Source organism: Oncorhynchus nerka, linkage group LG9a, assembly GCF_034236695.1.
Source record: "Oncorhynchus nerka isolate Pitt River linkage group LG9a, Oner_Uvic_2.0, whole genome shotgun sequence".
Lineage (NCBI taxonomy): Eukaryota > Metazoa > Chordata > Actinopteri > Salmoniformes > Salmonidae > Oncorhynchus > Oncorhynchus nerka.
Window position 1 is genome coordinate 45,343,616 of NC_088404.1, and position 26,026 is coordinate 45,369,641.

General features: G+C 45.2%; 1 protein-coding gene across 1 annotated transcript in view; it reads left to right on the forward strand.

Annotated features, from left to right (window-relative positions):
• Positions 1 to 20,735, forward strand: part of sv2bb (synaptic vesicle glycoprotein 2Bb) — a 40,609-nt gene extending 19,874 nt beyond the window's left edge. The window contains exons 2-13 of the mRNA XM_029668324.2: positions 8,826 to 9,550; positions 13,378 to 13,558; positions 14,622 to 14,773; positions 15,401 to 15,534; positions 15,737 to 15,826; positions 15,956 to 16,069; positions 16,178 to 16,266; positions 16,466 to 16,630; positions 17,154 to 17,287; positions 17,608 to 17,808; positions 18,143 to 18,302; positions 18,475 to 20,735. Of these exons, the coding sequence (XP_029524184.1) occupies positions 9,088 to 9,550; positions 13,378 to 13,558; positions 14,622 to 14,773; positions 15,401 to 15,534; positions 15,737 to 15,826; positions 15,956 to 16,069; positions 16,178 to 16,266; positions 16,466 to 16,630; positions 17,154 to 17,287; positions 17,608 to 17,808; positions 18,143 to 18,302; positions 18,475 to 18,658 (2,067 nt within the window). The 5' untranslated portion in view covers positions 8,826 to 9,087 and the 3' untranslated portion in view covers positions 18,659 to 20,735. The remainder of the gene's footprint in view (positions 1 to 8,825; positions 9,551 to 13,377; positions 13,559 to 14,621; positions 14,774 to 15,400; positions 15,535 to 15,736; positions 15,827 to 15,955; positions 16,070 to 16,177; positions 16,267 to 16,465; positions 16,631 to 17,153; positions 17,288 to 17,607; positions 17,809 to 18,142; positions 18,303 to 18,474) is intronic.
• The last annotated feature ends 5,291 nt before the right edge of the window (positions 20,736 to 26,026 follow it).

The window sequence follows — 26,026 nt, forward strand, 5'->3', positions numbered from 1 at the left end:
GCTGCTAGTGGAACCCCTCCAGGGCTGTATCCTCTCCTGGTGCTGCTAGTGGAACCCCTCCAGGGCTGTATCCTCCCCTGGTGCTGCTAGTGGAACCCCTCCTGTGTCCTCTCCTGGTGCTGCTAGTGGAACCCCTCCAGGGCTGTATCCTCTCCTGGTGCTGCTAGTGGAACCCCTCCAGGGCTGTGCTCTCCTGGTGCTGCTAGTGGAACCCCTCCAGGGCTGTCCTCTCCTGGTGCTGCTAGTGGAACCCCTCCAGGGCTGTTCTCTCCTGGTGCTGCTAGTGGAACCCCTCCAGGGCTGTGTCCTCTCCTGGTGCTGCAAGTATAACCCCTCCAGGGCTGTGTCCTCTCCTGGTGCTGCTAGTGGAACCCCTCCAGGGCTGTGTCCTCTCCTGGTGCTGCTAGTGGAACCCCTCCAGGGCTGTATCCTCTCCTGGTGCTGCTAGTGGAACCCCTCCAGGGCTGTGTCCTCTCCTGGTGCTGCTAGTGGAACCCCTCCAGGACTGTCCTCTCCTGGTGCTGCTAGTGGAACCCCTCCAGGGCTGTGTCCTCTCCTGGTGCTGCTAGTGGAACCCCTCCAGGGCTGTGTCCTCTCCTGGTGCTGCTAGTGGAACCCCTCCAGGGCTGTGTCCTCTCCTGGTGCTGCTAGTGGAACCCCTCCAGGGCTGTCCTCTCCTGGTGCTGCTAGTGGAACCCCTCCAGGGCTGTCCTCTCCTGGTGCTGCTAGTGGAACCCCTCCAGGGCTGTTCTCTCCTGGTGCTGCTAGTGGAACCCCTCCAGGGCTGTGTCCTCTCCTGGTGCTGCTAGTGGAACCCCTCCAGGGCTGTATCCTCTCCTGGTGCTGCTAGTGGAACCTCTCCAGGGCTGTGTCCTCTCCTGGTGCTGCTAGTGGAACCCCTCCAGGGCTGTCCTCTCCTGGTGCTGCTAGTGGAACCCCTCCAGGGCTGTTCTCTCCTGGTGCTGCTAGTGGAACCCCTCCAGGGCTGTATCCTCTCCTGGTGCTGCTAGTGGAACCCCTCCAGGGCTGTGTTCTCTCCTGGTGCTGCTAGTGGAACCCCTCCAGGGCTGTCCTCTCCTGGTGCTGCTAGTGGAACCCCTCCAGGGCTGTGTTCTCTCCTGGTGCTGCTAGTGGAACCCCTCCAGGGCTGTATCCTCTCCTGGTGCTGCTAGTGGAACCCATCCAGGGCTGTGTCCTCTCCTGGTGCTGCTAGTGGAACCCCTCCAGGGCTGTGTCCTCTCCTGGTGCTGATAGTGGAACCCCTCCAGGGCTGTCCTCTCCTGGTGCTGCTAGTGGAACCCCTCCAGGGCTGTTCTCTCCTGGTGCTGCTAGTGGAACCCCTCCTGTTCTCTCCTGGTGCTGCTAGTGGAACCCCTCCAGGGCTGTATCCTCTCCTGGTGCTGCTAGTGGAACCCCTCCAGGGCTGTGTCCTCTCCTGGTGCTGCTAGTGGAACCCCTCCAGGGCTGTCCTCTCCTGGTGCTGCTAGTGGAACCCCTCCAGGGCTGTATCCTCTCCTGGTGCTGCTAGTGGAACCCCTCCAGGGCTGTGTCCTCTCCTGGTGCTGCTAGTGGAACCCCTCTAGGGCTGTGTTCTCTCCTGGTGCTGCTAGTGGAACCCCTCCAGGGCTGTGTCCTCTCCTGGTGCTGCTAGTGGAACCCCTCCAGGGCTGTCCTCTCCTGGTGCTGCTAGTGGAACCCCTCCAGGGCTGTGTCCTCTCCTGGTGCTGCTAGTGGAACCCCTCCAGGGCTGTGTCCTCTCCTGGTGCTGCTAGTGGAACCCCTCCAGGGCTGTGTCCTCTCCTGGTGCTGCTAGTGGAACCCCTCCAGGGCTGTCCTCTCCTGGTGCTGCTAGTGGAACCCCTCCAGGGATGTGTCTCTCCTGGTGCTGCTAGTGGAACCCCTCCAGGGCTGTGTCCTCTCCTGGTGCTGCTAGTGGAACCCCTCCAGGGCTGTGTCCTCTCCTGGTGCTGTTAGTGGAACCCCTCCAGGGCTGTCCTCTCCTGGTGCTGCTAGTGGAACCCCTCCAGGGCTGTGTTCTCTCCTGGTGCTGCTAGTGGAACCCCTCCAGGGCTGTATCCTCTCCTGGTGCTGCTAGTGGAACCCATCCAGGGCTGTGTCCTCTCCTGGTGCTGCTAGTGGAACCCCTCCAGGGCTGTGTCCTCTCCTGGTGCTGATAGTGGAACCCCTCCAGGGCTGTCCTCTCCTGGTGCTGCTAGTGGAACCCCTCCAGGGCTGTTCTCTCCTGGTGCTGCTAGTGGAACCCCTCCAGGACTGTTCTCTCCTGGTGCTGCTAGTGGAACCCCTCCAGGGCTGTATCCTCTCCTGGTGCTGCTAGTGGAACCCCTCCAGGGCTGTGTCCTCTCCTGGTGCTGCTAGTGGAACCCCTCCAGGGCTGTCCTCTCCTGGTGCTGCTAGTGGAACCCCTCCAGGGCTGTATCCTCTCCTGGAGCTGCTAGTGGAACCCCTCCAGGGCTGTGTCCTCTCCTGGTGCTGCTAGTGGAACCCCTCTAGGGCTGTGTTCTCTCCTGGTGCTGCTAGTGGAACCCCTCCAGGGCTGTGTCCTCTCCTGGTGCTGCTAGTGGAACCCCTCCAGGGCTGTCCTCTCCTGGTGCTGCTAGTGGAACCCCTCCAGGGCTGTGTCCTCTCCTGGTGCTGCTAGTGGAACCCCTCCAGGGCTGTGTCCTCTCCTGGTGCTGCTAGTGGAACCCCTCCAGGGCTGTATCCTCTCCTGGTGCTGCTAGTGGAACCCCTCCAGGGCTGTCCTCTCCTGGTGCTGCTAGTGGAACCCCTCCAGGGATGTGTCCTCTCCTGGTGCTGCTAGTGGAACCCCTCCAGGGATGTGTCCTCTCCTGGTGCTGCTAGTGGAACCCCTCCAGGGCTGTGTCCTCTCCTGGTGTTGTTAGTGGAACCCCTCCAGGGCTGTCCTCTCCTGGTGCTGCTAGTGGAACCCCTCCAGGGCTGTGTTCTCTCCTGGTGCTGCTAGTGGAACCCCTCCAGGGCTGTATCCTCTCCTGGTGCTGCTAGTGGAACCCCTCCAGGGCTGTATCCTCTCCTGGTGCTGCTAGTGGAACCCCTCCAGGGCTGTGTCCTCTCCTGGTGCTGCTAGTGGAACCCCTCCAGGGCTGTATCCTCTCCTGGTGCTGCTAGTGGAACCCCTCCAGGGCTGTATCCTCTCCTGGTGCTGCTAGTGGAACCCCTCCAGGGCTGTCCTCTCCTGGTGCTGCTAGTGGAACCCCTCCAGGGCTGTATCCTCTCCTGGTGCTGCTAGTGGAACCCCTCCAGGGCTGTCCTCTCCTGGTGCTGCTAGTGGAACCCCTCCAGGGCTGTATCCTCTCCTGGTTTTTCAGAGTTCCTTCTTTTTATCACAGCATCACTCTAATATTAGAACAAATAATAATCCATTAAGATTGAATGTAGTTATGTGGTAAGATTCCTGTAAGCCTGAAATGTAAGTTATCTTTGCATGGTGCTCCCTATTGAATCTAAATAAAAAATAAACATTCAACTGAAAACAAGAAAGGGCCAATACCTAGAGTACTGGACCCTCCACAACATTCTCACATATATATACAGTGGGGCAATAAATTATTCAGTCAGCCACCAATTGTGCAGGTTCTCCCACTTAAAAAGATGAGAGAGGCCTGTAATTTTCATCATAGGTACACTTCAACTATGACAGACAAAATGAGAGAAAAAAATCCAGAAAATCACATTGTTGTTTTTTTTATTAATTTATTTGCAAATCATGGTGGAAAATAAGTATTTGGTCACCTACAAACAAGCAAGATTTCTGGCTCTCACAGACCTGTAACTTCTTATTTAAGAGGCTCCTCTGTCCTCCATTCGTTACCTGTATTAATGGCACCTGTTTGAACTTGTTATCAGTATAAAAGACACCTGTCCACAACCTCAAACAGTCACACTCCAAACTCCACTATGGCCAAGACCAAAGAGCTGTCAAAGGACACCAGAAACAAAATTGTAGACCTGCACCAGGCTGGGAAGACTGAATCTGCAATAGGTAAGCAGCTTGGTTTGAAGAAATCAACTGTGGGAGCAATTATTAGGAAATGGAAGACATACAAGACCACTGATAATCTCCCTCGATCTGGGGCTCCACGCAAGATCTCACCCTGTGGGGTCAAAATGATCACAAGAACGGTGAGCAAAAATCCCAGAACCACACGGGGGGACCTAGTGAATGACCTGCAGAGAGCTGGGACCAAAGTAACAAAGCCTACCATCAGTAACACACTACGCCACCAGGGACTCAAATCCTGCAGTGTCAGACGTGTCCCCCTGCTTAAGCCAGTACATGTCCAGGCCCGTCGGAAGTTTGCTAGAGAGCATTTGGATGATCCAGAAGAAGATTGGGAGAATGTCAGATGAAACCAAAATAGAACTTTCTGGTAAAAACTCAACTCGTCGTGTTTGGAGGACAAAGAATGCTGAGTTGCATCCAAAGAACACCATACCTACTGTGAAGCATGGGGGTGGAAACATCATGCTTTGGGGCTGTTTTTCTGCAAAGGGACCAGGACGACTGATCCGTGTAAAGGAAAGAATGAATGGGGCCATGTATCGTGAGATTTTGAGTGAAAACCTCCTTCCATCAGCAAGGGCATTGAAGATGAAACGTGGCTGGGTCTTTCAGCATGACAATGATCCCAAACACACCGCCCGGGCAACGAAGGAGTGGCTTCGTAAGAAGCATTTCAAGGTCCTGGAGTGGCCTAGCCAGTCTCCAGATCTCAACCCCATAGAAAATCTTTGGAGGGAGTTGAAAGTCCGTGTTGCCCAGCAACAGCCCCAAAACATCACTGCTCTAGAGGAGATCTGCATGGAGGAATGGGCCAAAATACCAGAAACAGTGTGTGAAAATCTTGTGAAGACTTACAGAAAAAGTTTGACCTCTGTCATTGCCAACAAAGGGTATATAACAAAGTATTGAGATAAACTTTTGTTATTGACCAAATACTTATTCTCCACCATAATTTGCTAATAAATTCATTAAAAATCCTACAATGTGATTTTCTGGATTTTTTTCCCTCATTTTGTCTGTCATAGTTGAAGTGTACCTATGATGAAAATTACAGTCCTCTCTCATCTTTTTAAGTGGGAGAACTTGCACAATTGGTGGCTGACTAAATACTTTTTTGCCCCACTGTATATATATATATTTTAAATGTAACCTTTATTTAACCAGGCAAGTCAGCTGAGCACAAATTCTTTTTTACAATGACGGCCTACCAGGGAACAGTGGGTTAACCAGGGAACAGTGGGTTAACTGCCTTGTTCAGGGGCAGAATGACAGATTTTTACCTTGTCAGCTCAGGGATTTGATCCAGCAACCTTTTGCTTACTGGTCCAATACTATAACCACGAGTGAAAAGCCTGATCAAATTCCTTTTATGCCTTTTGTTGTCACGCCCTGATCTGTTTCACCTGTCCTTGTGATTGTCTCCAACCCCTCCAGGTGTCACTGATTTTCCCCAGTGTATTTATCCCTGTGTTTCCTGTCTCTCTGTGTCAAGTCAACCAGCGTGTTTTTCCCCGTACTCCTTTTCTATTCTCTTTTTATAGTCCTCTCGGTTTTGACCCTTGCCTGTTTCTGGGCTTTGTACCCACCTGCCTGACCATTCTGCCTGCCTTGACCCGAGCCTGTCTGCCACTCTATACCTCCTGGACTCTGATCTGGTTTTGACCTTTTGCCTGTCCACGACCATTCTCTTGTCTACTCCTTTTGGATTAATAAACATTGTAAGACTCCAACCATCTGCCTCCTGTGTCTGCATCTGGGTCTCGTCTTGTGCCTTGATATTTGTATGTTAAACATGCCATGCATTTGTAAAAACTTAAGGTTTTGGCTGTACTATGCTGCAAAACACAGCCTACAGTCTTTGTACAGTAGTGAATTCCACCATTTACACCTCGTTGTACTGGTGAATTGGAAAACAGAGCATAGGTTAATACTTCCTTCTCTCTCTCTCTGTCCCACTCTGTTCTGTCTCAGTAAGGAGCTCGTTGTGTCTCTGGGTTCTCAGAGTACAGGGTATCAGGTGGAGTTGGTAAACATGCTGAAAGTGATTCCCTCCCTGAGCCAAGTCTATATGGACGCTATCTGTGACCTTCACTTGTCTTAGTCAACATATAAAAAGTGGCACTGGAGCAGGTTCAGCAGATTTCAGGCATGGTCATGGCTTTCAGGAGGGGACAAAAGTGCTGCATTTTCACACTTTATGAAGGGAAATAGATGATAATGTCAGGGTTATTGAAATGCAGGTCTTAAGGTCTGCAGAGTTGCTGGTTTTCAGTTCTACCTGATAGACATTCTGTAGAGTACAGTATCATCCAATGGTAAGATATATTTTATTTGGCAGACACTTGACTTGCATCCGTTTTACATATGGGTGGCCCCAGGAATCGTACCCACAACCCTGGCAGTGCAAGCACCATGCTATACCAACTGGGCCATGCAGGACCGCTGTATCTGTCCATTAAGAACCTAGCGGGACAGGAGGAAAACCAGCATAGCTGCAGAACTACAAGGCCTGTATCGTATGCTTTTAATAGTCTTGCCTCTTCAATATGAAAGAAAAAACTAAATGTGTACTGTACCGTTGTGAATCCATCTCAACAACTCTAGCTGATTGTGTTGCGTTCTTTAATCTAAACATACACGGACAAACAACATCATTCCGAGAGCTATGGAATTAGGCAGGGGGAACAGCTGCTTTGAAATGTATTACAAATTGATTTTACTCAGACACCCATCTTCAAACTGGATCGCAGTGGGACCAATGCCTTGGGGAGCCGTGCATTACTGATGATACCATACCTTGTGGCATATTCACAGTCTTCTTCCCCTGACCCCCTATTCTATTCACTCAGGGTGATTGTGTCACACAAGACAACCTTCCAGTCTGTCACAGGTATTGCTTTGCTCTGTTGGAATGAAGCCTGTTCTCATTCAAATTACCATGAATTTCATTTTTGTAGTGAAAAGGCCCTTGGTAAGAGCTGTGTGTAGAACAGAAGTACTGTACTTGGCGAGGGAAGGCTGCGGTATGCGTGGAGGAGTCTTGGGAAGACGTATGGCTGAAGGCAGGCAGGCTGGGTGTGAATGAGGTTGGGAGGCGTTAATGAGATCCCGGAGGACAGAGATCCTGGAGAGTTACACACACACATGCACACACTAGCACCTGGCTTGGCTGCATACCTCCTGGGTCTCCGTGTTTGTTTAATGAATCCAAGAACATGCTAATGTCCCTCACAGTGTCTCTCTTTACACCATGATTCAAATTAGAATGTTAATTCAAGTTTAGTCCCTCGTATACAGATGTAGAATCTTAATTTGATCACTCTTTTGTTGCTGAGAATTTTCCCGCACAACAGGAAATGCAAACTTGTAGTGTATTCAAGGTTTTAAAAGGCTTCTGAAGTTAGTCATTTCCACTTTAAAAAATGTCAGACTTGATTTGCCCTAACAAAAAATGTATCAATTATAACCCACATAATAGTTCACATTGCCTGTTGCTACAAGATTATTTTCCTGCTGTAAAAAAACTGTCTCAAATTAAGATCCTACATTGGTGTGATCATTGGTGTGATCATGTCCAACAGAATGTAGGCTATTACATCCTCAAAGGTTGGCTGATATAGAATATTTAGAGGAATAAGGAATAACTAAACATCGGGATTATTCTCAGTGAGACGTGATTTCTAATGGATTAACGATTAAACTATGATACCCATGTAACTCCACTTCCTCGACAGCAGCCACAGTGTGGTGACACAATGGTAGTAAGTGATGGAGAGGGGGGGTGTAGTTGAGGCATCCAGAGAGCCAGTAGAGACTAGTGACAGCCAGCCAGCATTAACCCGGGCGAGACAAATCTCATTTGCAGCATTACCAGGCTCTTTGTTGTGTGAGAGGGCCGAAGAAAAGGCTTACTTGTGAATGTGACAGCGTGCCTTCCCTCCTTTACCACGCTCAGGCTGTAGAGATGTAAAGAGAACTGTTATAGGGTGGATTAGTGGGGGAGATTTGTTTGACTGGTTATGTCATTATCAGAGTTGTCAAAGACGTGAAACTGCTTCATCTGAAGTGGAACAATAGAAAAAAGAAGACAAAATAAAAATAAAATAATTACCCTTCAAATTGTATTTGTTTGCTCGGGAAAAGAGTTGATACAGAATTACCTAGATGTGATCTATAGGTTCAAACTAGAATCTAGATTTCAATCTGCACAAATTAACTACAAGTAGTGCAGAATTTATTTTTTCAAGTGATTTGTATCCAAGAAATAAGAAAAATATGTTTTCTACGCTCAATAATTACACAATTATACGTCTCATTGGGTATGGTGTGTGTTAATATTGATGTCTACTATATTCCATTTGTGTTGTAGTGTGAGCTGAATCTGAGAGGGTATGACATTATACATCAAGGCTATGGCCTAAGGTAGCATATTACTACAGACATGTTTAGGTAGCAGTAGGAATTCTCTAAGGAACCTATTAAAATGGATAATTTCAAGGAATTCATTTATCATGCCAGTGAACCTCCAGTGACATTTTCATGCAATCTGAAACTGCATCCAGCTGTTTCAGTATTGAGTGCATTAGAACTGGGAAAAGGCCCTACAGTAGATAGAGGCAGTAGATCCCAATGATCTACAGTATGTCTAGTTTCAGCTCCTAGTCAAATCTATACAAAATGGATGAAACATTCCCAAGTGTTCTGAGTAAATTAACAGAGTATTGATTTTGTTATCAATCATAAGAAATATGAATAGCATAACTGAATAAACTTTCTCTTTCAGGTTCAGCATGAGGCCTTGTGAAGAACTGAACAGGCAAAAAACACTATTGTTCCAATACAGGTACTGCTAAAAAGAGTAGTTGAACAACAACCTCCTCAGAACAGGAACAAGAAACATCTACAGCATAGCACCTGGAATACAAGAACACACACGGAGCAAAGCACCAGAACAAGGTGTCCAGGAGTATGCCAGTCTAGTCCAGAATCATCTGAAGGATTTCACTGCAACAGTGCTGACTTGGCTGTAGCGTCTCAGCGGCATCATGGCAGACCCTTACCAGAACAACGTGTACCACCAAGGAGGAGGTGACCCCTACGGCACCTACGGAGAGGGAGGAGACCAGGGGGGCTACGGTTACCAGGGCGAGTCCTACCCTCAGGAGGAGGACGCAGCCAGCGATGCCACAGAGGGCCATGATGACGAGGACCAGATGTACGAGGGGGAGTACCAGGGGATCCCCCACCCTGACGAGGTGAAGGCGGCCCAGAGAGCAGCGAGGGCCAAGGCCAGGCAGGCTCAGGCAGGGGCCACGGAGCTGGAGGAGCTGGCTGAGCAGTATGAGGACATCATGGAGGACTGTGGGCATGGACGGTTCCAGTGGACCCTGTTTATAGTGCTGGGTCTGGCCCTCATGGCTGATGGGGTGGAGTGCTTTGTGGTGGGGTTCGTGCTGCCCAGCGCGGAGAAGGACATGTGCTTATCCAATGGAGAGAAAGGCATGCTAGGTGAGTCATGGATAAATGCCATTACTTGTTAGAAGACATACTAACAGGTTTACAATGTCTGGGTCAACAGATTCCAGCCAATAGCAGCCTGGCAATCGATACTAGCCAGGAGGTACTTAAGTACTCCGTAAATTAGAAATGCTCTCAAATTAGCTAATGGCACAGTCGATTTCAAGATTAATCTGTTTGCTTGTCATGCACTACTGGACGTCAATATATTCCTGCTTAGTGAAGCAGGTGGGAAATTTATGATCCGTATCCCCACAGCAAATAATATATTATTTTTGGCAACCGGAACGGGTCTGCGGCACGCCACCAATCACACTGATTGAGACCATGCAGCATTTTGCAGGTCCATGTCTGAGGGAAATGGGTCCTCTTTCCATTCCACTTTAACAACAGCAGCTAGCTAAATAAGCACGTCAGACGAGTTCGCAGCATTTCTGAACGGTTCTTCTCAGAGACTGACGTAGAATATTTCAACACATAAATGGGCATTCAAATGTTCAAGGTTTTCTACTCAAAGGCTTGATAAATGTCCGCCAATCTAAAAGAAATGGCCTATCTAAGATAACTGACGGAGATAAATCAAACTAGACATGGGAAAATAAGGTTGAGAATAGGACGTCTTTGAAGAGTGGGACACATTGTTCTAGTGCAGTGGTGAATTAGTCATTCAGAGTTAACAAGTCCTTCACTTTGAAGCCTGTGGGTGGAAGCTGTCCAAGGAGACAAATATCTGGGATGAGAGGGCAGTTTCCTTTCTCCCTCTCTCCAGCCAGCAGCCTCCTCCCAGCGGCCACAAGCAGGCTGTACTGAAAGTACTGAGTCAGCAGGTAGCTGAGGAGAGGAGATCGATAGCTACTCTACTGACCTTGCGTCTAGGATACATACTGTTCGCCTGCTGCTTCACTTTCCTTCGGCTAACTTATGCTGCAGTGATCACAATCACCTTTTATTCACTGCACTATACATTCTGCAGCCCTCACATCTCAGACTGACTGACATGCCCAAAGTAACGGCACTTCGGGTATAAATAATGTTTTGAATTGAATTAAATTGAATAGGTATGGGGGTTTCAGGGTACTTTTAGGTACTCGGAGGCAACAGGGTATGCTTGATCACAGTGGAACATCTCATGTAGCATCTCCTTTCAAAAGGAATAAGTTAGCAGACGTTCTGTTTTAGTGTGGCATGAATGCTGCCCTTTACAGTAATTTCATCTACATATTTTAGTCCAAATTTACAGAATGCACTCTGGTTTTTCTCAAGGGTTGATATTTTCACTCCTTAACTATAAGCAATCAGCTTCAATGGGACTGAAATATGAGCTGCCTCTAATCCACACTTTCACTGTGATCACCACAGCATACATTCTGACTCAATGGGTGGAAGCTGTCCAATCAGAAGGCAGAGTGGCAGCAGTGTCACTATCCTTCGGGGAGAGGAGCGTGGGGGATTGGTCGTCTTCTCCTTATCCGGTGATGGGCGGGCCTTCGCGCTCACACCAGTCATCACCCACACCCCCCATGGCAGTGCCATCTGCAGTGACATCGTGGCCCAGAGCGTGATACCAGGCTTTGGCGCTAGGCACATTGATACATTGAGTTATTTTGGGAAGATTCCTCCCCAGTGATAGATGGGTATGGTTGATAGGCTACATGTAAGCTGAGGGAAGCTTTAGGCGTACATATACAGTACAGTGTATAGAAAAGTGTCAAAGAAAAGTACTGGAAGGGTCACATACGTTATAGGTACTTATCTGGGGCTTAAATAGTCTTTATCTGAAAATACTGTACCTGCTTGCTGAGGCACAAACACAGCCAACTACAGGATTCTATCAAATGTCAGCATTTACTTGAACTAAAAGAAAATTACACTTGATGCAGGCTTTCATTATATGCTAAAAATACTTGTTCCAGCCAAGCTTTGCAAGATGGACAAAGGTAAGGTACACATTAAACAGTATGTTCTAAAAAGAGACTGAGAAGTAAAAACACAAAAAAAAGAATTTTGAGATCTAAATAGCATACCTGTTACAATTGTTAAGGCTTTACAAAAGACCACTCAAGGCTGTTAAATTTGACCAAAAACACTTAGTCTGTTGTTACCTTAGAAACACGGTTTTACCTCTCTGACCTAGCCCTGGAGAGAGTAAGAATGCAGAGTACAAAACATGGGTATAAACATGTACAATTATTCCAATAAATGTTTGTGTTTGTCTTTGAGTGTGTCCAATTAAACATGTTTTTTATTACACTAATTATTTCACTAATGAGAGATTTCTCAATACTGTCCATAGGACAGTGTCCTGCATTTTGGCCGGGGTAGGCCATCATCTCTCAGGAGAGATGGACAAGCCTGCCCCACGGTGGACAACATCAAAGTGTCACCAATGCCCAGCTATCACGATGTGCTGGGGCTACTCGGGCTCGCTCTTTTAGTAGTTGAGCAATTGAAGAACAACTTTGTATATTGTATGTTTCCTAAAATACAACGCTGTGATCCATAACAACACAACCAGAATGTAGGGTCACAAACAGAATGTATGGTCACAACCAGACTGTATGGTCACAACCAGAATGTATGGTCACAACCAGAATGTATGGTCACAACCAGACTGTATGGTCACAACCAGAATGTATGGTCACAACCAGACTGTATGGTCACACCAGACTGTATGGTCACAACCAGACTGTATGGTCACAACCAGAATGTATGGTCACAACCAGACTGTATGGTCACAACCAGAATGTATGGTCACAACCAGACTGTATGGTCACAACCAGACTGTATGGTCACAACCAGAATGTATGGTCACAACCAGAATGTATGGTCACAACCAGACTGTATGGTCACAACTAGAATGTATGGTCACAACCAGACTGTATGGTCACACCAGACTGTATGGTCACAACCAGACTGTATGGTCACAACCAGAATGTATGGTCACAACCAGACTGTATGGTCACAACCAGAATGTATGGTCACAACCAGACTGTATGGTCACCACCAGAATGTATGGTCACAACCAGAATGTATGGTCACAACCAGACTGTATGGTCACAACCAGAATGTATGGTCACAACCAGACTGTATGGTCACACCAGACTGTATGGTCACAAACAGAATGTATGGTCACAACCAGACTGTATGGTCACACCAGACTGTATGGTCACAACCAGACTGTATGGTCACAACCAGAATGTATGGTCACAACCAGACTGTATGGTCACAAACAGAATGTATGGTCACAACCAGACTGTATGGTCACACCAGACTGTATGGTCACAACCAGACTGTATGGTCACAACCAGAATGAATGTATGGTCACAACCAGACTGTATGGTCACAACCAGAATGTATGGTCACAACCAGACTGTATGGTCACAACCAGAATGTATGGTCACAACCAAACTGTATGGTCACACCAGACTGTATGGTCACAAACAGAATGTATGGTCACAACCAGACTGTATGGTCACAACCAGAATGTATGGTCACAACCAGAATGTATGGTCACAACCAGACTGTATGGTCACAACCAGACTGTATGGTCACAACCAGAATGAATGTATGGTCACAACCAGACTGTATGGTCACAACCAGAATGTATGGTCACAACCAGACTGTATGGTCACAACCAGAATGTATGGTCACAACCAGAATGAATGTATGGTCACAACCAGACTGTATGGTCATCTCAACAGTGTGTTGAGTGGAATCTGCCTTCCACTTTATTCACAGAGTTCATATCACTACATGTCTGCTAGTGAACTGTAGCTGTGCTGGCCTCTGACTGTGTCTTGCCTCTCTCTCTCCTGCAGGTTTGATAGTGTTCCTGGGCATGATGGTTGGGGCGTTCATCTGGGGTGGAATGGCAGACAAACTGGGCCGCCGGAAGTGTCTGATCTGGGCCCTCACCGTCAACTGTGTCTTCGCCTTCCTCTCCTCCTTTGCCCAGGGATACGGCTTCTTCCTCTTCTTTAGGCTCTTCTCTGGCATCGGGTAAGAAAGACCCCCGTCTATAGAGAAAGTGGAAACAAGGGATGAATTGCTTCTCAAAGGTATTTGGGTTGTAACTAGGATTGGGGCTTAACCTGAACATGATCCTCTCCACCTGATAAAATGTTGACAATGTTACGCGATGCTTACACATCACGACGCGATGCTTACACAGCTTCTAAAGAACTACAACAAACAAGAAATAGTTACTGCAGGACAACACATTCAGAGCCTTCCTCCTCCTACAACAACGCAGCACTGTGCTGTCTCAGAATAGCGTTGTTCCACAGGGATGTAAGCCTATGCATACTGACTCCAGAATCAGGTCAAAGCTACAGTACGCAAAAACATTGTGTTGTGTAAAAAGAAAAGCTCAGCTGCAAGAGCATGGTGAATTAGTTCCGTGTGTATCCATGTATGTTTGGATATTTGGGGAAGCTCAAACTACTGACAAAAATCTGCAAAAAAATACTATTCTCCTTTATGTCTCCTGCTCCAGAAATATATTTCAGTACCAGTAATTTACTCTCTAGGTTTGCATTGAAATACATCTCAGTGCAGTCCACAATGTGATTTCCCTGTGTTTTATATATATTTCCAAACTATGAGGATGGAATAATTCTGTGAAATTGTGACAATTATGATAATGCCCTTTTAGTGTAAGAGCTGTTTAAAAAGACCGCCTGAAATTTCTGCCTGTTTTGGTGGGATGGAGTTCTGGCCTGTCTAGTGACAGGCAGTAAATTACTTTAACAGACCAATAAGAAAGAGAGTTCCAAACCTCTCTGCCAATAAAAGCTTTTTCAGTTGTCCCCTCCCACTCAGACCACTCCCAGACAGTCCTAGCAAAATTCTTGCTTGAGAAATTGCTCTTTGCTAAGAAGCCATTTTTCTTTCTTTTTGACCATTTTAATTGAAAACAATCACAGTAAGGTAATTCATTGTTACCACAAAAAACGGCTGTGTTGGACCTTGAAATAAAGATAATACTTGCAAGATTACACATCTGTTGTGTAGTCTACAATATCGTTGAGTTCCTATACTGATCCTGTGTTTCTCCCTTCAGCATCGGAGGCTCTGTCCCCATAGTCTACTCCTACTTCTCAGAGTTCCTGCAGATGGATAAGAGAGGGGAACACCTGAGCTGGCTGTGTATGTTCTGGATGGTGGGGGGCATCTACGCCTCCTTCACTGCCTGGGGCATCATCCCTCGCTACGGTATAGTACACACTAAGCACTCAACAGGAAACTCTTACTATGACCTGGGATCAATATTATCTCGCTGACATAAGCAAGTTTAGCTACAGTGGTCCGTGTCCAGCATGTTGTGTAAATGTAACCAAATTATATAGCATATGTATTGAGTTCATTAACTGGCTGATATTAGTCTGTAAACGCACAGTAAAATATATTTCAGTACCAGTAATTTACTCTCTAGGTTTGCATTGAAATACATCTCAGTGCAGTCCACAATGTGATTTTCCTATAATACTGTGAAATAATACTGTGAAAGTGTGAAAATTATCATAATGCCCTTTTAGTATATCTTACTGTGATTGTTTTCTAGACACATTGAGAGATTTGGTTGTGTTGTGTTCCAGGCTCTTGAGTCTAGACGTAGAGAATGAATAAGGATTGTGTTGTGGCTGTGTTGTGTTCCAGGCTCTTGGGTCTAGACGTAGAGAATGAATAAGGATTATGTTGTGGCTGTGTTGTGTTCCAGGCTCTTGAGTCTAGACGTAGAGAATGAATAAGGATTGTGTTGTGGCTGTGTTGTGTTCCAGGCTCTTGAGTCTAGACGTAGAGAATGAATAAGGATTATGTTGTGGCTGTGTTGTGTTCCAGGCTGGGGCTTCAGCATGGGGACAGAGTTCCAGTTCCACGGCTGGAGGGTGTTTGTGCTGGTCTGTGCCCTGCCTGCCATCACCTCCCTGGTGGGGCTCATGTTCATGCCTGAGAGCCCCAGGTTCCTCCTGGAAGTAAGATCTGTTTTCTCCAATTAAAAGATTGTTCACAGATGAACAGTTCAGGAACGTTATACTCTGGGTTTAACATATTGTGTCAATCCTTTTTCCCCCGTTCATAAATCAACACCGATTTTGTTAAATAAAACTGATCGATAAAAAGAGTGAGGACTACTATCCTGAGGTTTCACTCAGAGTATGTGGTTGTCTTTGTTAGAATGCCAAACATGACGAGGCCTGGATGATCTTGAAGAATGTCCATGACACCAACTGGAGGGCTAAGGGCCAGCCTGAGAAGGTCTTCCAGGTGAGTGGCGACACGACAACAGTTTGACAATAAATAACACGCTCTTGAAGGGCTGCTTTGCCGTTTCTCAGCATCACAGAATATCATGAAACCTAACTAGAGGAGTGACCATCATTTCATTCCCGTCAGGTGACCCACATCAAAGCTCCTAAGACCAATGAGGATGAGTTCATTGAGATCCAGAGTGCCACAGGGACGGCTATACAGCGATGGGCCGTTCGAACCCTCACTCTGTGCAAACTGGTAGGCCCCAAAATGTCCTGAAAACAAACGTGTTACCTAATGAGACCAACATTAACAGTAACAGGCTATTAGTAGGTGACGTGTCACTATGCCATGTTTTCATTGCAGATGCTGAGGAACGTTGCTTCTCTCTTGGGACCTGAGCTGAGACTGAGTACGCTGTTCATGGCCATCATCTGGTTCACCATGGCCTTCAGGTAAATATATGTACAATATATGTGATGCCAAAAAGGTAAGAGTGTATATATAGTGTGTGCAGCTGATTGTAAATATATCAAGACTGCATCACAAATGGCACCCAATCAGGATGCAAAAATACTGTATGTGTATTCTAACGTTGGTTGTCAATGTTCCTTTTTACATTGTCCAATAACTCTTGTTACCATTGTGTTTCAGTTACTATGGACTGGGTGTGTGGTTCCCTGACATGATCAAATACCTGCAGCAAGAGGAGTATGAGTCCAAAGTCAAGGTGTTCCATAGAGAGAGAGTTGAACGCTTCCACTTCAACTTCTCCCTGGAGAATCAGATCCACAGAGAGGGAGAATACATCAATGACAAGTATGGCACCTCTATCGCCCCCTTCTGGGCCTTCTCATTACTACACCTAAGTACCACGTGTAGTAATATTACAGTCATTTCATTATCATGTCTCTTTAATATGACAGTGTAACATTTCATTCTATGTAAGTATGGTGCCCAGGGGCGCAACTTTGGTTTTAGAAGTGAGGTGGACATAATTATAATAATATATATTTTTAAATGATCCAGTCAGATAAACACTCCAAACATCCTACCTGACCGCTAGGAGGTGTCTGCATGGTCCTAAAGCACACCATTGCCTCCATTTGTATCACATTCCAATTATAAAACTGGGGGGGGGGCAAAAAAGCATTTCTGAATGTGGGGCCCCATCCCCAGTGAAAGTTGCGCTCCTGATGGAGTGTATAATTTCTTTCAAAATTCGACAGACAATTTTGAAGAGGGATAGTGCTGTCTGCCATTCTAGCATGTAACCATTAGTTAGCTGTGTGCCACTTGGTCAAAAAGTCAGGAATCATGCTTTTGTGTTCCATCCCTTTAGGTTCATCAACATAGAGATGAAGTCTGTAAAGTTTGAGGATTCACTGTTTGAAGATTGTTATTTTGAGGACATCAAGTCCACTGAAACAATGTTTGAGAACTGCACCATCAGATCCACCGTCTTCTATAACACAGGTGGGAGCCGCTGGAGGTGTTACAGTAGGCCAACCAATGCATCACATTGTTAACAAGTTTAACCCTTTGGAAAGTTTCCAAAAGCAAAAAAAGGTTAAACGGAGATTGAACTTTTGCAATAATCAAGTCCTGCTCAATATGAATGAAACATTGTGACCATACAGTGTCTAATGCATGCCAGCATCATCAATTACTATTGCTATGTTTCACTGTAAAACGACAGTACATATTGACCAATGGACTAAGAATTGCAAAGCCATGCATGTTACTCCGTGTATACTGTTTATGTATTATCAATGCCCTTGTCACATTTCCTCCAGACCTGTACGAGGAGAAGTTCATAGACTGTAAGCTGGAGAACACCACGTTCCTCCACAACAAGAAGGGCTGTCACCTGGACATCGACGAGGAGAACGACGTGCTTATCTACCTGGTCAGCTTCCTGGGGTCCCTGGCTGTTCTCCCCGGCAACATCATATCAGCTCTGTTCATGGAGAAGATAGGCAGGGTCAAAATCATAGGTGAGTAGGTCTGCATTGCACAAAGTACAATGGTAAAAGCTTCCTTTCGTTTGAGCTGTATTAGCTCTTACAATGGACAGGTAGGACAAGTGCAGATACTGTGTAGAGCAGCAGCTCAGCTATTGCTCCCCTGGGATTCTGCTCTGCAATTGTCAGATGAGAAAGGTGTTATGAAGTTATATCTATGGGTGTGAGCCTTGAAATATGATCAAGGAACATTGAAGTGTGAATGAATCGTACCGCACACCTCACGGCTACATCACCCTCTGCACACGACGTGCCACTGAGCTAAGCGACATTCTACCGTGAGCCTGCTCTGCTCCTCTCTCTGCAGGCCTCTCCATGCTAATCTCAGCTGGGTGCACCTTCTTCCTGTTCCTGAGCTTCAGTCAGGCGGCCATCATAGCCTGGCAGTGTCTGTTCTGTGGGGTCAGCGTGGCAGCATGGAACGGCATCGAGGTCATCACAGTGGAACTCTACCCAGCCTCCAAAAGGTACCATACAGCAATTTCTTAGATTAGGCCTATTGGATATATAGCTAGATTATTCTATATCGTATGATTGATTTTTATACTCTTAGAACTACGTATGTCAACCCATTATCAGAAAGTTATAAAGTTAGTTTCCTGTGGTTACTTAACCTGTGTCCCTGACCTCCTCCCACAGAGCCACAGCGTTTGGGGTGTTGAATGCCCTGTGTAAACTGGCTGCTATCCTGGGTAGCTCCATCTTTGCCTCCTTTGTGGGGGTCACCAAAGTCGTCCCCATTCTCCTCTCCTGCGCTGCTCTGGTGTGCGGAGGCCTGGTTGCCCTCAAGCTACCTGAGACCAGGGAGAAGATCCTCCAGTGAGGTGGTCATACTGGCCAAAAGGTCAAAGGTGCCAGGAGCAACCTTTACAGGTGGAGTTACTCTGAGAGACACACAGGCATTAAGCAAGATTGGCTGTGACCAACAGGAATTGACAGGAGTTTTTTCCAGCAACATATTGAGAACCTTTAATAACATGCTAACTAACAGTGTGCTTCATTGTCTGTTCTGTCTCACCAGTTATGTGTTTGGAGTGAAATTCTTTCAAATCTACTCTGTATATATAAATTATTCTTGGGACCAAATGGACATTTTCTCTAATTCAATTGCTTATTTATCAGTCTATGAATCCTAATTTGCCCTACTAATGTATGATACTGTACATCTGAGCCCAGATGAAACATCTGAACATGTATAAACCTCGACGGCGACTTCGGTAACCAAAAACAGATTTCTGGTCGTGGAAATCTTTCCCCAGTGCCATTTTGAATTCACATACTGTTGTTTTGTTCTGCCAGAATTACGTTGTTTTTTAAATCTTGGCCCTGCCTCAATGAATAGCTCTCAACTCATACCCTCTACTTTCTCGCCAAAATGTAAACTCTGTAGACTGTAGCACTCCCTCCCTGTTATTGTCTTGTGTTACAATCAACCTACGGTATGGAGTGGGAGAACAGCAAATATCCTTCACCACATCTGTACTGTATTTTTGAATTTCTAACTTTAGTTGAGTGTTAAGAAGTTATAGTCCAGCAGTAGGTCGACACAAGAGAAACAACAGAACTGCAATTTACTGCAGTATTTGACCGTTCCATTCTAATGTTATTTTCCTGATGAATATGCCCTTGGAAACCACGATAAATCGATTTATTTTGTCGATTTTTGTGGTCCAACGTCACAATTGAATCTAACTAGCAACTTCATTTAGCAAACTGTTTGGTCCATGAGTGTGTTTATGTGCTTGCTTGTAAATGTTATCAGTTTCAGCCTCCACGTTACTGCACATGATGCTCTTGGTTGTGCTTTATTTGTGTTGTCTATGCGACGACATCTTTAGTTTTTCTGTTTAAGTGGTACCACATAGAAATAAGAAGGAAAATGTATTTTACAATATGTGGGGGAAATGCTTTTATTGTATTGGGGATGGGGGATTCACTGAAGCACACCGTGCTGTTACTGATAACTGTCGACTGAGTTGCATGTGGGTGTGTGGGTGTTATCTACCTACCAGGTAATGTTTCTGTGTCTTTTTCATGTGTTGTTCAAAAAGTAAGTCGTCTGAATGATGTTTGCTGTCTGTGTCAATGTAAATAACTGATGGGATTGTAGCCTGTACCGGCTTGAATTAACAATCACTTTAGTTAGTTTAAGCATTCATAAGCTGTTTCTTGTCAAGTATTGAGGAGCCAATTGCATTTTTTCCCCAATACAAAACAATACTTTTGCCAATTATTTCTGTCATACTAACAATCAAACAGTTACATGCTTTGCTGTTGAAACACTATTTTACATTTGACTGTCGTTATTGTATCTACACTATATTCACACAATAACGTAAGACATTTTTAAATAGAGAAAGTTACAAAGCAAGAATGAAGGTGATATTGAATTATCCTTCTTCAAAGTGTAGCTTTGGTTTCCTTTAGCTAGTCTATCGAGCACTTGTTCCATCCTCCGGAGGTAGACACAATCACATTATTGCCGATACATGATGTAGTAATTAATACTTGTTATACCTCTCTTGAAAACATACACGGAGCTGTTATCAACTGAGCTGCAGGAAGTTATCCGCCTTACCTGAATGCAACGGTTCTGCCGAACCTACCAAGAAAGTAATCGTGCGTTTTCAATAAAAACCTGGTTTCTTTCTCAAGCACATGTTTGAACTGCATCACTGCGGTTATCAAGGGATCGGCTTATGAATACAGTTCTTGGGCGGTTTGTTTTTCTGAGTTAGTTTGTGTGTCCGTCATTGTAAAACAGAAAAAGCCATGCGTTGTTCTTTGATTTTTTCTATTTTGATCTCAAAATATTGTCTGTCACGGTAAAAGACATTCATTTCACATACATGTTTCGTTTTGTGACTGTAACAAAAAATAAAAACCTATCAAATCTATCAGTGTACTGTGAGCGATGTCTGGTTTCTACTTGGCATCAGCGATGTAATATGCCACTCGGTGGTAGACAGACCTGGTTGGTTCAGGTTTCTCCAGTGATATGAAAGGTGTAAAACACGAGCATGAGGAACTACACAACTCTCATAACGCATTCATTCTGAGTTGGAAACATGCTCTCTTTACGCTTGGTTGAGATGTTTCGAGTCAGACATAGAACCCATTCAGGGCTTCCCGTCATTTCACCTGTTTTGAGTGGGGGGACATTGGAGGCGTGGGGGATGGTCCTCAACAGAGAGCATTGAAGGGGGGTAGATTTGTGGGTGGTGATGTTTACTCTACCAGAGGTGTGAAACAACTCACTTCCCCAGGGACAACATCAGGACACTGGGTCCAATACAAGAGTAAAAATGGGAGCTGTGGATATTTATAGGTAGTGCAGGACAGAATACTAACAGTGAATCAATCATATTCCTTGGTTTGCATATTGTATGAGGAATTGTAAACAATTATACAGGACATAATAGAGGTTCACTGCTATACAAATATGAATCTGGTGAAAATCCATCACAGCTCTTCTCTAAAACCACAAACTGGGTTCTAAGGCAAAAACTAGACTCACTGCTTTAAACAACTGTGGAGTGCTGAGTGTGCGCCCCTGGGAAGGCTTGGGCCATGTCAGGCAGGCTGAAGGTTCTGGTTGCGTGGGGGGTGGACAGGACAGGTGCCAGCTCTGTCTCTAGCTGTAACTCTGAGGTGCCAAAGGCCACCACAGGCTCACTGGCCTCACCCCCGCAGTCCCACTGGCCCCTCTCACCCGGACCAGGGTGAGCCTAGGGTCACTCAGGGCCAGGGCAGCTGGGGATGGTGATGGATGCCAACCGTTGTACAATGTGTACATTAATGGAACACTGCAATACAGATACACTACTGGCTCCACATAGAAATGTGACTGAGAATGATTGGCAAGCATGTTCAAGTATCTGGTAGCTCAACTCTCAAATGAAATGAACACATTTTCTTTTGTGGTTTGAATGTTTAGTCACATAAGGAAATGCAAAGTTGTGTGTACAGCACAGTGATCTGGGTCATTTTTTTCTCTCACAATGTCCAGATCTAGACATTCTATTCACAGCTATATACTTGATCTATCTACAGAGGGTAATTCAGTGATCTTGACCTGTTCACCAAGGGTCGAGATGGGTCATGTAATTCCGAATCCTGCACTGTTTCCCATGGAGATGTTCACGAGTTAACAAAACCAGGCTTCAGGATAAACATAAACGTGTGAGGAAAACCCCCACGGACCTCCCCCAGTCTCAGTCCCAGTGCATCAGGTGGGCAATGCATCCATTGCTCATGGTGCTACTAGCAGTTGCGTAACTATCAATAACATTCTCTTTGGCTCATATTTGAATTGATGTCAATGAATAGGAGTGTGTGTTGGTGTGGGAGGGGTACAGATGTCTCATTCAGGGTGAATGTACATATCTACTATGGCAGCCTAAAACCACAACATGACAGGTCAACCGGTCACAGAGTACACCGTTGGTCAGTTTAGGTTCAGAGAAGAGTCAGGAGTGACTCTCTCACAGCCAAGGCGTCACTTGGCACCTCTAATGAGCTCAGCTAAAGACACAACCACTGTGTGAATCTGTAATGGAAAGTCACGCCACACGTGTAACTGGGACTAAAGAGATAATCAAACATAATTAAGACCTTTCATAGTGGGCTGTGATGACCAAAATGTACACATAATGCCATGCCCAGGGAATGGTATGCTGTAACTGACTTACATTGTTAAAAATTATATTACGCAGCAGTCTTTCAAATTTTCCCTATGTTATATCAATGATTAATGATCAAGTGATGGATTGATTGACAATTGTTATAAATATTCAATAATATTTCATTTAACGTGTAATAATGGCTCTATATGCATAAACATTTGTTTCAGTCATTGTCATTGGAGCAATTATTTCCCGCCTCATGAAAAATTAAGGCAGTCAATGAATCTGAAAATTCAGCCTCTGAACTACTATGGTCTAAATGAATAACTTGTGAACAGTGGCCTTTTTCAAATCATTTGCTGATGTAACTCATGAGGGAAATGATTACAAAACCAGATGATTTGAGACCACAATGGCAAAAACATTACGTGAGCAAAAATGTTTATTGTTTTGGTCAGGGGTCAAATTTGACACGTCTCTCTCTGAGCAGCAGTAGTTGTATGATTTCCCAGCAGAGGACTGCATGGTGGAGCCTCTCTCTGTCCAGTAGGGCTGAGCTCTGGGAAGCTCTGAGAAGCTCTGGGAAGCCATGTTGATGGCCTGAGAGGGCCTGCAGAGGTGTCACTTCACACCTCCGACTCCTACATAAAACCAGGGCTCTCCTCTTCACCAGCCCACAGGCCAAGCTCTTCAGTTCAGTCCTACCGCTCAACACGCAGGACAGGACACAGACAGACAGCATGGATATGTCTGCCCCTCTTCTCAGCAACTATGGTGTTGGTGTTCAGTACCACTGGAGTTATCCCAGTTCGGACTCTGAGTTTTATAACGTCTCCTCTCCAGAGACCTGCATCCTCTCCCCTTCTGCCTACATGGACTTCTCATCCTCCTGCCTGCCTCAGGGGACCGCCACAGAACCTCACAGGTCCACACACTCTGGAGGAGCCAAGGCGTCCGCTTCCCCATCCTCCAGCGACGAGGGAGGACCCTCCGGAGGGAGGATTAGAAAGAACCGTTCCAAGAACCCCAGCAAGCAGAGACAGAGTGCCAGCGAGAAGGAGAAGCTGAGGATGAGAGACCTGACCAAAGCCCTCAACCACCTCAGGACCTACCTGCCCCCATCTGTGGCTCCGGCTGGACAGACTCTGACCAAGATCGAGACGCTGCGCCTCACCATCGGCTACATCTCCCACCTGTCGGCCCAGCTAGAGCTCAGCGAGGAGGCTGTGTGTCAGAGGAAGGAGCTGAACCTCACCGTGTCAGGAAACCACGTATCGCCTCAACAAGATTCTGTGGGCCTGTGCCAGTTCAACACCTCCTCCTCAGGGTACTGCTGGGGTGAGGAAGCAGAGGTGGGGAGACGTGCAGGGCAGGAACAGATCCTCCACACAGCAACGCCCACGTACCCGCTCCACAACACTGGGATGGAGAGGCACCCACTCAGCAGTGAGATGGACACGTGTGCTTATGACAACAGCTTCAACTCCAGTATGGATTCGCTGTTGGAATCGCCAGAGTATGCAGAGGCTGCACAGTCATGTCAGGTATGTACAGATTCAATGTACAGTATTTAGATGTTCAAATATTTTTCCATTTATATGGTCAATGACAAGTTTTATTGCTGTTAATTTTGTTTACTCACAATAATTGGTATCACTCATTGCAATTTTTCAGTTTGATGGTTTTAAGGAAATTAGAAAATCTGTTTGAACCAGTAAACAAAATCATTTTTTTTCCCCTTCAGATATACAGAAAAGATGTCCACTATCAGAACATTCCTCAAGACTTCTGGATGTAACAGAAGTCCTCATCAAGAGAATCTACTGTCCAGTCATAGACGTTTACTTTGATCTACAGAGTATTTATATGTTAATATAACTCGTTTCTATTATTTCCAAATTCTAGATTTTATACAACGTTCATTGTAAATACAAAACTTTTTTTTAAGTGTATAATAAAATATTAACTAATAACTAACTAATGTGTCTTTGGCTATTCCTGTATTTAAAAGTAAGGGTTTTGTAAGTAAATTAGCAAGTTTGTAAGTAAAGAAGCATTTTAAAATGTAAGTAACAGTATGTAAATATTAATGGAATATTTTTTACTTTTTCTGTCTAGACGGTTTTACTTCCTCCATAAAAGTCAGCCCACACCACCAGACATTTACAGAGGCATATGACACGGAGTGCATTTTGTGATTATGGAACACAGCATGGCAGATTTGCCAGCATTATAACTGCTTTGATAGAAATGAACTCAAACAGTCCGGCTGCCAGCTAACATAACCACAGCACCAATTAAATGAAAGCGAGCGCTCTGTAGGTCAAAAACATCATTTTCAAAACAATATTTTAAATGCATGAGTAGCCTATACCTTCCACATCAGTACAGACACTGAGTAAAGAATAACATAATCAAGAATGACTATGAAACACAGGATCAAATTAAGATCCTACATCTGTACATACCAAAGCTTCAATCGTTGGTCTATTGTATGCTTCCACACAATCTCCTTAACTTCAGAACACTGTTTATCTTTCACAGAGAAGCTATAAGTCAGGACCCACACCCCCCTCTGACATTAGCATTCTAATGACCCCTCTTATCCTAGACCAGATAAAGAGCTTAGCACTCCCATGCTAATACAAGGATGAGAGAGTACTGGTTAGAGCCCTGGTGGGCACAGTAAACAACAAGCTATTTTTGCCCTGGATCATAAATCAGATGCATGGAGGATAATTAATGAACTCCTTCACTTATCTAAAATCTTTCACTTTGACTGAAACCATGGATGCTGGTAACCTGTTGGTAGAAATGACTATATTGTAGCGATAAACAGGTAGATCAAGCTTGGATCAAGTGCCATGTCGTGGTCAGTATGCCACGATGTGGCAGAGACTGGAAGTGCTGCCATTCCACACACGTGTCACAATATCAGCTATGTATCGGCAATGTATGAGTATCAACTATGTATCAGCTATGTAAAAGTAGCAACTATGTATCAACTATGTATCAACTATATATCATCTATGATTCAGCTTTGTAACAGTATCAACTATGTATCAACTACGTATCAACTATGTAACAGTATCAACTATGTATCAACTATGTATCTACTATGCAACAGTATCAACTATGTATCAACTATGTATCAACTATGTATCTACTATGCAACAGTATAAACTATCTTTCAACTATGTAAGAGTATCAACTATGTAAGACTATCAACTATGTATCAACTATGTATCAACTATGTAACAGTATCAACTATGTATCAACTATGTAACAGTATCAACTATGTATCAACTATCTATCAACTATGTAACAGTATCAACTACATATCAACAATCTAACAGTATCACCTATGTAACAGTATCAACTATGTATCAACTATGCATCAACTATGTAACAACTAGGTAACCGCATCAACTATGTAACAACTATGTAACAACTATGTAACAGTATCAACTATGTAACAACTAGGTAACAGTATCAACTATGTATCAACAATGTAACAGTATCAACTGTGTATCAACTACGTAACAGCATCAGCTATGTATCAACTA